Below are 12,421 nucleotides of genomic sequence, written 5' to 3'. Positions count from 1 at the left end.
GCCTCCACACAAACATGGTGTCTTGTTTCTTACTTCCTTAATTAATGTATATAGGTATGCATGTGGTAGTTCTATCCTTTGTCTCCTTTCATCCCAAAACTCTCACACCTTTTATCACTATCCAATACGGTGTCTAAAACAGCTGCTCTATAGAGTGAGAATGGATCCCATTTGTGACCACAGTGTCCCCATACACAGGGAGTACAATTAATGAGGAAATATGTGAACTATTCCTTCAATACGAAATGGAAACATTGGCTGTGTTGGGTAACGATGCTTATTTGGGCTGTTTTTCCCATTAGAAGAATGTACACAATGTGGAACAAACTGGGAGATTATCAAAACAGGCCGTCTCAAGACTTTTCACCACATAAATAATTGTCTGGTTACTTAATCAGAATCAGGGTGAAGTGAACCAAATAAATCAAGTGTTATGTAGTTTGACCTCTGCTGCCCATTCTTCTAGTCAAAGCTGGGCATTAACTCAGGCTCAATCGGACAGAGTTTAACAACAGGCTTCAGAGGCACCAAGAACTGCTAAAAACTAAGAACTTGGGACCAACTTGTCACAAAACAGCGCAGGAAAACGGAGAAACAGTGAATGAGAACAATCTTTTATTGGTGTTTGTGGGAAATCTCAACTACATCCAAATAACCAGCACTAGGTGGGCTGGGCACCATGGACACCACTGACGCAGCAGGATAGTTGTAGTTCAGTTAGAGTCACTAAAAGATTTATCAACCACGTGTGAGGATATTAGAGACTACATCCTGTTGGGAGAGCAAACAATCACTGATTGAGGTGAAAATAGGCTGAAATAAACCATCAGGAAACATATACGTTGTGTGCATAGTCCATACACATGTGGAGAACGGAAAAGTTCATAATGAATGGTAAATTAAGTCTGCACGAACCTCATCTTTGAGGTATCGGATGAACCAACAAAGTTTGTGGAATCCATAGTCAAAGAAACCAAGATGGCAGTCCGCCAGGGAGAGGTGAGTTTGCTGTATAAATAGTCCATGGCAGAACAGAGAAAGGGAAAACGTTTGGAGATCTGAGGCAGGATGCAAATGGTAGAAAGTGGGGGGTTTTCTGTTTGAATAGTCTCTCTGAGGAACACATGAGATTCAAAGATGTTTAAAGGTGCAACGGACCATGTTCATCCAAAGAAAGAAAATCATTCAATAATATAGAACAGCAACAATAAGAGGGATAACAATCATCATAATCATAACAATAATAATAGCAGTAATGGTAACTATTCAACATGGTCATTAAGGGGATAAAAAGCACGCTCTATCACTGGTTTGGCCAGGCCCTTGCCCCTTTAGGAACATTATTGGTTGTGTACCACACCCCTGTGTGGGTGTTGTGGGTGCACATAGAAGCTCATAGACACAGTACACAGTACAGGACTGCTGCATTGAAAAAAAGCGCAGTATCAACAAGCTTTGTGACTCAACATAGGAAGTTTTGGCTTTTATTGATCCCAGAAATCTGAGAAATTTACACCATTCCAATCAATGGGAGCATGATGCCCATCTCCTGAAATACACTCATACACTCCTCACATTCACACTTTATAGACCCCCACCAAATCAACAAACCTGTATAGGCCTATCCACTGTAGACAATATTTCTCGCTGAGCCACGGACAATAAAGATAATTAACGTTAGTTCAGTAAAATCAATGTGCGTTTTCCTGTGGAAATTGAAGGACTGTTTCAGAATATGTTAAAACATTGAGACCTTGACTGCTCTATGTGCTGTCTCGTTAAGAGGGAGCCACTGGACAAAATGGGGGGAGAGTTAGCTTATAACTGTACGGAGATAAGTTGAGAGTGAGGGCAGCTGTAAATGGATCTGGAGGAGGAAGGGCAATGTCCAAACAACTCAACAAGAAGATCCTGAGGGCCTGTGTTACCCAGGGCATCAAGACCAGCTTTCACCAGCTTAGGTAAGATATCATACACCAGAACAGAGTAAAAACGCTCAACAGGGACAGAGAGAGAAAGAGTCAAAGATACAAACATGGGCTGGACAAACATGTACCAATCGTGGGAAAATCGTACAAATACGCTAATATTGCCATATGACAGATACCGGGGGTGTGGTAAAGTGGGAACATAAGCACTAAGTCAATTAAATAGGATGAAGTTGCTCTATTTAAAAAAATAATAATAATAATACATCAGACTGGTCAAGACAAGAGCTGCACGGGGTACATGTTGCCTCCCAGTTTCTCTCATTCTCTTTCTCTCTGTGCCTCAGCATGCCCATTCCCAGTGACAGAAACAAAACAATTAAAATTAAGTGCTTGAGTAAAATCCACAAAAATCTTGAACTATACAATTTTAAGATCATTTTGCTCTCTATATTACAATTGAAACCTCCTAGCCCGTGTTGCTGCATCCTGACTATCAAGTCTAAAAATACCCGACTATGGTTGACCCCCTGTTAAGCATCATCTCCTGACTCATCTATAATAAAAGATATTTTCTGTAGCATTCCATGTCTCTATGTCCCAGTCATGTAGAAAATATACAAAATTATTCTTCAAATTTGCTCTCCCTCTAAGTATTATAAAAATATACAATTCTCCAATAACAAAACCCTTAAAAGTCACATCTTTCACCTGTTTAATTAATCTCTCCGCCCAAACGCCTTTTAGGACCACCCGCTGAGACACCTCAACTAAACAAGTCACCTGAGCTTCAATATATAACCCCTCTCCTTGTCTCATACATTCATCATCATCATAATCATCATCTTCGTCATTATCACCACCATCTTCGGACCCCATTCTGTCCATCATGCCACCGTAAAAATGAGAGTCTTTAAAATTAATCCAACTGAATCCTCCTCTCCTTCCTTTTGCTCCTCCCCTTCATCACTGGTCGGCGAGGCGGTTCTCGTATTTACTAAGGATGTTGCGACAGCGGCCAAGTTCCTTCCGCATCTCGGCCACTTCTTGTCGGAGGGCGGCATTCTCCCTCTCCAGGTAGGCGGCACGCACCGATATTTGGTTCTCTTTAAGACGCCGAGCATCTCGGGAACGCTTTGCTGCCTCGTTGTTTTTACACCTCCTGGACCAATACTTTTCATCCTGAGAGAGGTGAGGAGAGAAATGGGATAAAACAATATAAATAAATTATTTCTGTATCTGTCAGGGGATCCTATCAAATACTTTCCAGTGTACACTATTATGGAAGAATACATACATCAAATAGTCAAAGCATGGTCAGAATACAAAGCCAGTTTCTAGAAAATGTAACAAACAAACATGTAGACAGTGTAGGCAATTTATTAGGATGTCCTCGCACGGAGAAACTGTGATATCAGTGCTGGGAATGTAGGTGTTCAGCCATGAATGAGTGTGGGAGACGCTCTATCCACTTTGGTCCCGTTGTGTTAGCTGCAGATTTTTCATCCTCAAAGTTTGCTCCGTATTCAGTTTGTCTGAGTGTGCCAGCAGGTGACAAGCCACAAAAAATGCTGTCTAGTTAAGTATTCTAAAATTTTAACTATTACATGTAAAGGTAATGACTATTATTAGGTATCCCATGTTATTTCAGTGATTGCTACTTTTTTTTTTTTTTTTTTTTTTTTTGCAAAGGTTGGAAGCAAGATTTTGCATTATGTATCTACAGTGTGTTGCATATTGCATCTTCCTAACACATCATTAAGCAATGCCACGAAACAGCAAACTGTGGCAATGTTACTAGAATTTAATTTGGGTTTTTCATATCATAATCCCTTTGCAGAAACGTCTATCCCACTCAAACAGTATCTTAAATTCAGGCATGGCTACTTTTTATCGTGGAGAGGTCAGGGAGTATTTGCATATGATTATGCACTACTGTGAAACCAGCTCTACATGCTTCATATATCTAAAGTATGAATGTTTTCATTCCTGTTTTGCACTAATTTTACAGCTAGGAATGTCCCAAAATCCTGATATATCCCATTAATGTCTGTGCTACAATGTGTCTGTAAAATATTTGGATTATATACCGAAGGAAAGTGAACAGTGGCCAACTCAGATTCATTTCCTTGTGACAAATATCTTGCTGTTATCTTTAATATCTGTAAGTCTAAGCAATTTATCATTTAATGTTAGATTTTTTTTTTTTTTTTTTTGTATTTCTGTTACTGGTTTCTTTAGTCTTATTTGCATGTGTGTTACCAGTGATTAAGTATTTAAGTAATGTTACACATGTACAGGAAAAGGACAACAACATTTTCATGAAATATTATTGAAATTTCATGAAAAATATCATTTACTATTTACTGAAACATGAGGCTACTCTATAAATAGCTACTGGACGAAACCATTTTAAGGTCAGACTCAGCACCTACTTTTAGTGGAAGGCTGTAACAATTCACTTTTAAGATAATTTCCCAAACAAGGCTACTATAAGTTATGCTGTGCGTTAAGTTTTCCTCTTAATGAATGACAATTGCAGCGGGAAGACCCATAGGTCACAAAATTTTGCAAACAGGGTTAGATGTCATTGCAAGCCATTCATAATGAAGGCTGTTCTAGTTACCTTCATGTCATCAGGTACCAGCATCTTGCGGGCCTTCTTGATCATTGGCTGCGGTTTGAGCTCGTCTTCAGTGAAGCGGTGCCTCCTGGGGTCAAAGGTTTCCTGGCCGGGGATACTGGACAGGGCCATGTCTGATGGATCCATGTCATACATTCCCATCACCTCTGGCCCATTGCTCGTGGGTGTGAGCAGCGGTGGACAGGAGGACGAGGACGAGGACGAGGGTGACTCACAGGAGTCATTCATATTTGTCTGACTCCCTGGAGGGAAAATGAAAAAAAAAAATCTGATTCAGACTTTTTACTCAAATATATTGAACTGAAACAAATTCCAGTGTAACGCTAAGCATGAGTTACTGATGACAGCAGGCCACAGAGCAAATACAGAAACCTGCAGTATTGCATCCTGACCACCAGGTGGGAGCAGAGAGCTACTCCTGACTGTAAAAGCAACAAACAACATTCCTGCTCTCTAAATTGATTTCAAACAAACTAAAAGGCTTTTCAACCAGCTTGTTTTTCATGGACACTGGGGTAGCACAGGAAATTATAAACTGGGAAAACATCCTGCAATTGCATATAACGTCCAGTCATTGTGCTATAACTATTAAAGCAAAAAAAAAAAAAAAAAAAAAAAAAAAAAAAAAAAAATTAAGTATTTCTCATTTTCCTAGAGATCCCCTGGAGCCTCAAGGGACCCCAGTTTGAGAATCACTGCTCTTGCAAACCTAAGCCACAACCTCATATACTTTACTGGTTCAGTCAATACAAAATATTTTCTGTTAACAATACAATCAAACTAATGACAAGTTCCTGAAGAGCACCTGAGACGTCTACAGCTAAAAACCTATAGAGAAAACTAAAAGTGGAAACGTTATGTAACTTTCCACCCTCCCCTTGAAACCAGTTCTTTAAGTGGGGCCAGTATAGGGCTATGCTTCACCCCACCCCCTTCAAAAGCCCTAATGCACCTAACTTGTATAACTTTACAACTGACTTTACCTCCCTATCAAACCACAAACACTGCTTTACTCTTAATCTATCTTCACACATACACATACACACACACACACACACACACACACACACACACACACACACAGTAAAATAAACCTTCTGACCAATGGCTAATTATCTGTGAATGCTGAACATGATCAAAGTAGAATTAACTAACTGCAATATTAAACTTCAAACTGCGATACTTAACACAACATCAAAAAGGACAGAAACTTAAGTGTTCAAATAACCTGGTGGTGACCAAAACAACAGAAACATATGCAAAGTGATTTAATTAAATCACAATTAAAAAGCAACTACACAGGCAATTCATTATTCATAACTCTGTATTCCATTTAGTAGGAAACCTCATCTCTGAAAGATGTCTGACAATCAGCACTTGATATGTTAAGTTTTTAAAGCAGCATGCAGCTGCTGGCAGAGCTCCAAAGAGGCCAAATAGCTGGGGTCTGAACTGCAGGTCCATTAGTATCAAAGACTGCAGAATTCGTTAATGTGACGAGGGGAGCAAGCTCAAAAATTATGACAACATATGCCAAAAACTATATCAGCCAAAGGAACAGTGATCATTAGTAAAAGGTCGATGGAAACACCACAAAACTCCATTCTCAAAAATGCCCAGAATATTAACACCTTTGTAACACAATAACACAGAAATTGTACCAGTCAAAAGCACTTGTATCAAATATCGATGCAAAAAGTGCATAATCTGGGGTAAGAAGCACAAAACCTGCATCTGTATACAATGGAACAAGTCACTCAGGTTGATGAGTGGCCTGTCTCCCTGTTTTCCTGCATCACAGCAGGTTGTCATTCGTTTAACTAATAATGCTGTTGCCAAGTTTTAAACATGGTGGTTGATTTGTAATACAATATATGAGCAACCATTATGTCTGATGATCTAACAACCAAGGAATATGAGAGCGTTTTCTATCATAAGGAGCTGCCTATGGTGCAAACTCTGTTCCCTCGTAATCTGCTCCCATTTTGCAAGATGATAATGCCTCCGTACACACTGCTAAACAAATTCAAGAATGAACACCAAGCCGACCTTGAAAGCCTCCCATGAACTCTATAATCACCAGATTTAAACGTCATTAATTCTTTTATGACAGGGATGTAAGTAACCATGTGCCAAGAGGGCCAGGAGTGTGCAGATTTACGTTCTAACTAATCACTACACCAGGTGATATCAATGGTTAGTACAGGTACGCCTTCAACCAGTGAGGAGGAATTAGTCAATGATATTCGCTATGATAGTGAATGAAAAGCTGCACAGACTCAGTCGTGCACAGCTTACGATTCCTGCTTTAATAGGAGGTTCTGGAGAGCACAATGTGAAGCACATTGTTACCCCTATCGTCCCTAAAAGACCTGGAGGCGTTTCTTGTTGAATCAAGGTTCAATAAACTACTACCCACTGTTAAGGACTCGTACGACGGCATTCCAAGGTGATCTGAGAAACTTCTGAGCACAAAAACACTGGCCCTATTGCTGATTCGGTGCTTCATATTAATAAACTGCTTGGTGTTTCTGTTATTTAGTCCACCTCCTATTGTTCTCCCCTGTGCCAGTGGTGTCCAGTCATGTGCCATGAGGGGAGCCAAAGAGTGTGCAGGTTTTCATTCCAACCAAAGGCTACACCAGCTGACTTCACTCAGCAGCACAGCCTCAAGCAGAAAATGAGAAAGTAATCAGTGAAATCATCTGGTGCAGGGATTGGCTGGCATCCTCTTGGCTCTCTATGGCACATGGCTGGACACCACTGCCTTATGCCATAAAACAATTACAATTAGAAAACATCAAGCCTTGCCACTTACAGCCAAAGCCAAGAAAGATGAGTCGAGATTATCTCATTTGAGAATTCTGGCATTTATTTTATATTTATATGCATATGTAATGTAATGTAATGCCGGTAATGTGGGAGTGAAGGGGTTTTGCTGTGTGGTTAGGGAAGGAAGAGCCTTTGTATATGTTTTATTGTATTGTAGTGTATTGTTTTGTCTTGTCTGGTTTATCTTACTGTGATTTTGTGTTTAGGACCCCCTCTACATTAAACAGTTCATCTCAAGGGGATATCCTTTCATAAAATTTGCCTCAACCCTAATCTATCATATCTAGCTAAGGACTACAGATGGAAATTAGCTTTCTTGTTAAATCTGGTGCACTCATCTTTTTATTCTTTTGAAAAGCTAATGAAAGTGCACACTGTCCTTTATAAATTGAATAAAATAAAAATAAATAAAATAAAATAGCTTATAGAGTTAATGCAACTATAAAAGTAAACTCATCTGGGTGCAAAAACTAAAGTAAGCATCCAATACATCCACAGAATCCCTCTCCTGTTCAGTGTCTATGGGGCAAGTCTTGGATGGGAACACTCATGGGACCACTGATTAAAAAATAGCTTTTTTTGTTTCAAACTTCAAAGAATTGGTCATAATTATTAACATAAATTGATTTAAGTGTCTTATATAAATTCTTGAATTGAATGATAGTCCCCCTTAAACTGGATACTTTTTTATCATTATTATTATTTACACTTAAATTAAAAAAAAAAAAAAAAAAATTATATAAAGGGACTGTATTTCAAATTCATAGGCCTTTATTATCCACAGGCCTAATTATGGCTTATAAACAGACACATTGTTGTGAAGGCTTCAGGATTTAATTAGGTGGCTGGTATTCACATCCCATATGTCATTCTTCTCTGTATGCAATATGCTTAGTTTTGCTTTTGCGATTAGACATTCAGTTTGAAGTTCAGTAGTGCAGGGAACCTCTTCCTCTATCCTTCCCTCACCCCCTGGGCCCCGCCTACATTATCTGCTGGCCCTGCCTCCAGTTCTCTCACTCCAGCACTCACGGCCTCGGCACGTGTACCGACGCGTGCACATGGCTGTAGCGTGTGAGGTGGGGAGAGATTTAAAGACACGCAACCACAAACACTCCACACACTTCTCTCCCTCTCTCCTAGTGATGTTTTGACCCTCCTGCACATGAATAACTGGCTGGGAGTGAACGATGATTGTGCTGTATTTTGTGGTACACAGATCACATGCCAAACTAAACCAAACCTCTTTCTCACTGCTCTGAGGTTGACTCATCAAATAGCTTTGGACATCTTTATTTTCTATGCCTCTTTCTTTCTTTTCTCCTCCCCTCTTTCTCTGTATTTTTTTCCACATCTCTCACTGCTCTTTATACTACCATACAGGGCACCCTGGAAGAACCAGCATTTTAAGCCAGCACCATGGCACATTTTTAAAAGTAAATTCAAGTCACTGTTAGGCAGCCATACCTAAATTTTCTCAGTCAAACTGACTTTGCATTTATAGCCCTGTGACTTTGTATCCTGCCTTCAGCTTGACTCCAAAGGACAGAAAAATGCTTGGTCACCATGGTGTTTGTTATAAACTCAAAGGGGAGAGCTGAAATGCTGAATCACTAGCCCATGGGAACATTCGAAGAACATCATATAACCTTGCCTGCATTTCGAACATTATTGGATTTTAGGGCTACTAGCCTAATGTCAGTGGCAGGGGAACATTTCGACTTAACTCCTACCAAACTCTGCAGAGTTTGCAGAATCCTTTTTGGGATATTGCTATAGTGATGTGATCTTGATGAATGCAATGCAATGCAATGACTCTCATGTCATCAACTGTCTTAATTTTCTAGTCTCTGGTTCTACTATCCAAGTCAAGGTCAAAATGGTTATCAGTAAACTCACCATGTAGACAGTCAGTTCCTCCAAGCAGGCTCTGCGGCTGCGCCACCTCCAAACCAATGAGCGACGGTGAGGAAGAGGAAGAGGAGGAAGAGGATGAAGAGCAGGGTGGGGGTGAAGACGATGGACACTGGGAGCTCTGGTTGGGCACGGCGGACTGGGAGCTCTGAGAGGGGATCTGGGCCGAACTGGAGTTGTTGTTGTTGTGGATGCTGCCCATGCCATTATCAGTCAGAAACTCCTCCAAGTCCATGTACTGAAGCTGGAAGAGGCCCCCATCTGCAGGCAGGGTGCGATCCCACAGGAGAGGCCCCAGGAACTGGTTGAAACCTCCTCCTCCTCCTCCTCCTCCTCCTCCTCCTCCTCCATTTACACCACCTCCTCCACAGCCATTGCTGTTATTACTGCTGCTTACTCCACTGCCATTCCTCATGGAGCACACTCCCAAAGAGTCCTCATCCATGTCCAAAGATCTGTCTTTCTCTGCCAAACAGACAGGGGGAACAATGATTATTAATTGTTGATGAAGTTGATGAAAAATGGTTTGGAGTTGTTTGACTACCTTAACAGTTTCCAGCATACAGGATAGCTCTGCTCGTCAAAAGGCTTTTCTTGAGATATTTTGGGCAGTGGCCTCTGGTGAATTGCAACTAACATCAACTCTCCATCTACTCTCCAATGTTTGCAAAACTAAATGGGGTGGCAGGTGCACCCATCAGATGCACTTCTGCGAAATCTCTCTCTCTCATTCTATCTCTCATATGCACATACACACAAACACACACAGACTCACAGATGGACCAGATGGTAGCTGAATTGCAGCATTAAGGAAGAGCTGAAACCAATTTGTTGTCATAACATATAAGTAAGCTTCTGAACAAATCTCACAATAGCTGGGGCTATGTCTGGCACAGCAAGCAAGCAAGCAGAACACATGCCTTTATAACATTACAGCTAAACCCAAACATTTTATCACATCATTGTTATCATTAAATGAAATCCTTGGAATATTTGCAATTTTGTGTGAAATTCTGAAAAAAATGATCAGAAATGAAATGTTGGTTGTATTAAAATGTTATATTGGTGTTATAAAGGAATATCTCCAATACCACGGCAACATTAGGTGGAACAGAAGGAGAAAATGTGTGGAAGCAGTGCCAAATGTTGCACTATAAAGTGGCAGGAGATGAAGATGTAATAATGGAGTGATCAGGTGAAACAGGCTGCCTCTACTATACAATGAAGACTGTATGAATCATGTGCAGCCTCGGTGTTAGGCTGCTGCACTTTCATCAACAGCAGCACTGTACACAGTTTCAATTATCAAATTTTATCAAAGGAGCAAGTTTCTCACCTTTCGCGTCACAGGGGGGTTTTAAGCGTTGGTCCACTTTCATGGGGTGCTGCAGGAGGGATTTGAGTCCTGCCATTGAGGTGAGGTGTCCCCCAGGCAGGGAGCCTCCAGGCTGAGTGCAACTTCCAAACTGTGGGCTTGCGCCGGCGGGGAGGTCGGGGGTCAGGAGCTGGGAGAGCTGCCTGGACATCCTGGACCAGACGGGGTCGCACAAAGAAACCAAAAGGGGGTCGAGAAAAACTGACCAGAGCACCTATCAAAATGACAAATATGTTGACTGTGTGAGTGCATGTGTGAGTGTGTTTGTGTGTGTGTGTGTGTGTGTGTGTGTGTGAGAGAGAGAGAGAGAGAGAGAGAGAGAGAGAGAGGAAGGGAGGGAGAGAGAGGAGGGAGAAGGAGGGGGCGGGAGAGAGCATTTTGACTACAGTGCATTGGTACAAAGGTATTATAGGCGTCCATTGTATTGTAATTATTTTCAATAATGCTTAAGAACAGACTGTTAATAAAATAGTTTTAGAAACTTAAATGAAATAAGGAGAGACCACGTGAAACTCTTACCTTTGCTTGCAGGCAATTAAGTTTGCTTAATTCCACGTCAAGTATCCCATTGCAGTCAGATGCAGATATTATTAAAACTCCTCCACAGACCAAGCTCGAGGACCGACGTGTGACGGGGCGGTCAGCCGATCTGAAAAAGAGGGCTGTCCATAATAAATACACAAAAACAGCCGAGGAAAAAAAATGAAATCCGCAGACTGCACGGACAGTTTCAAATGTTTCAAAAGTTGCAGGAGGGTATCTTCCAGCGACGATATCGTCAATTGTGTACGGATTCAAAAACGAGGGCTCAAAAATAGTTGCAAAGCGAGAAGAAAAAACAAAAAAACAAAAAGCGTCCTCGGCCAAAACAGCGAAGGAAAACAGTGAGTAAGGAAAAACGCAGCGACGAGAGCTGCGCCTGGACGGTCCTATTGGTCAGATGACAACTTGTATCGCTCTTTCTCTTCTCTCCTGTCGCGCTCTGCTGTGCGCCGGGGGGAGGAGGAGGAGGAGGAGGAAGAGCAGCAGGAGGAGGAGGGGGGTCTTTTCCTCTCTCTCTGTCTGTACTTTCAGCATCGGATGGATCCAGTCACGGGCACGGGCTTTGGGGCTCGGGCCGCGCGACTCGCTGTCCTCTCAGCTGGAACGAACACGGGCAGTTCACGTGACGTCACATCTCGCAGGACAGGGCGCGAGAGAGAGAAGGAGGGGAGGGGAGAGAGGAGGGGGGGAGGGCGTGCTTGTGAGAACTCGAGTTCTCAATATTTATGAGACGCACCTACCCTCGTGCCACACCTCGAGGAGGCACGCCACACGACTGCTGTTTGTTTCGTCTGTAATCCCACAGGTACACACACAGAGGCGGCAACATAACCGCAACTACGAACACACACAAAATTATTTCCAGGGCGGGAGATGATAATAAATACTCAGGCTACCAGTGTTTATGCGGGTATCACAACCACTACTATAATTCTGCGTGACACTGAGGGTAAAAATTTCCCTCGTGCCTGCTATGTGCTACTTTTTGGCTGTGTTTTTATAGAGCACAATCAGGTAGTGGTGCATAGTTTTTCCAGTTTGCTTGTAATCCACAGAAAACGTGAGTGTGTGCCGTTTTTCAGGCGAGAGGAATGCTTCAGCACGTTGCCTCCTGGGGTACAATCAGCCACGGCGAGAGAGCTGTTCCAGCGCACGTGTCGCAGGCACGCGGGGATGAAGCCCGTC

At 41.9% G+C, this 12,421-nt stretch overlaps 1 protein-coding gene across 2 annotated transcripts; it reads right to left on the bottom strand.

The window, feature by feature from the left end:
- Window positions 1–593: 593 nt before the first annotated feature.
- Window positions 594–11,863, bottom strand: dbpb (D site albumin promoter binding protein b). 2 transcript variants are annotated; one of them, XM_030073475.1, is made up of 5 exons: window positions 11,213–11,863; window positions 10,655–10,931; window positions 9,304–9,783; window positions 4,555–4,814; window positions 594–3,110 (listed from the first exon to the last, which is right to left on the bottom strand). In XM_030073475.1, the coding sequence occupies exons 2-5, from the start codon at window positions 10,842–10,844 to the stop codon at window positions 2,895–2,897; spliced, it is 1,146 nt and encodes a 381-aa protein (XP_029929335.1). In that variant the 5' UTR covers window positions 10,845–10,931; window positions 11,213–11,863; the 3' UTR covers window positions 594–2,894. The 2 variants fall into 2 exon arrangements, with proteins under 2 accessions (XP_029929335.1, XP_029929336.1); XM_030073476.1 differs by having other exon boundaries at window positions 10,655–10,907.
- Between the last annotated feature and the right edge of the window lie 558 nt (window positions 11,864–12,421).

The sequence above is a fragment of the Myripristis murdjan genome, chromosome 16, assembly GCF_902150065.1.
Source record: "Myripristis murdjan chromosome 16, fMyrMur1.1, whole genome shotgun sequence".
In the NCBI taxonomy this organism is placed as follows: domain Eukaryota; kingdom Metazoa; phylum Chordata; class Actinopteri; order Holocentriformes; family Holocentridae; genus Myripristis; species Myripristis murdjan.
The sequence above is the reverse complement of the archived record's forward strand: the minus strand, read 5'-3'. Positions and strand labels throughout refer to the sequence as shown.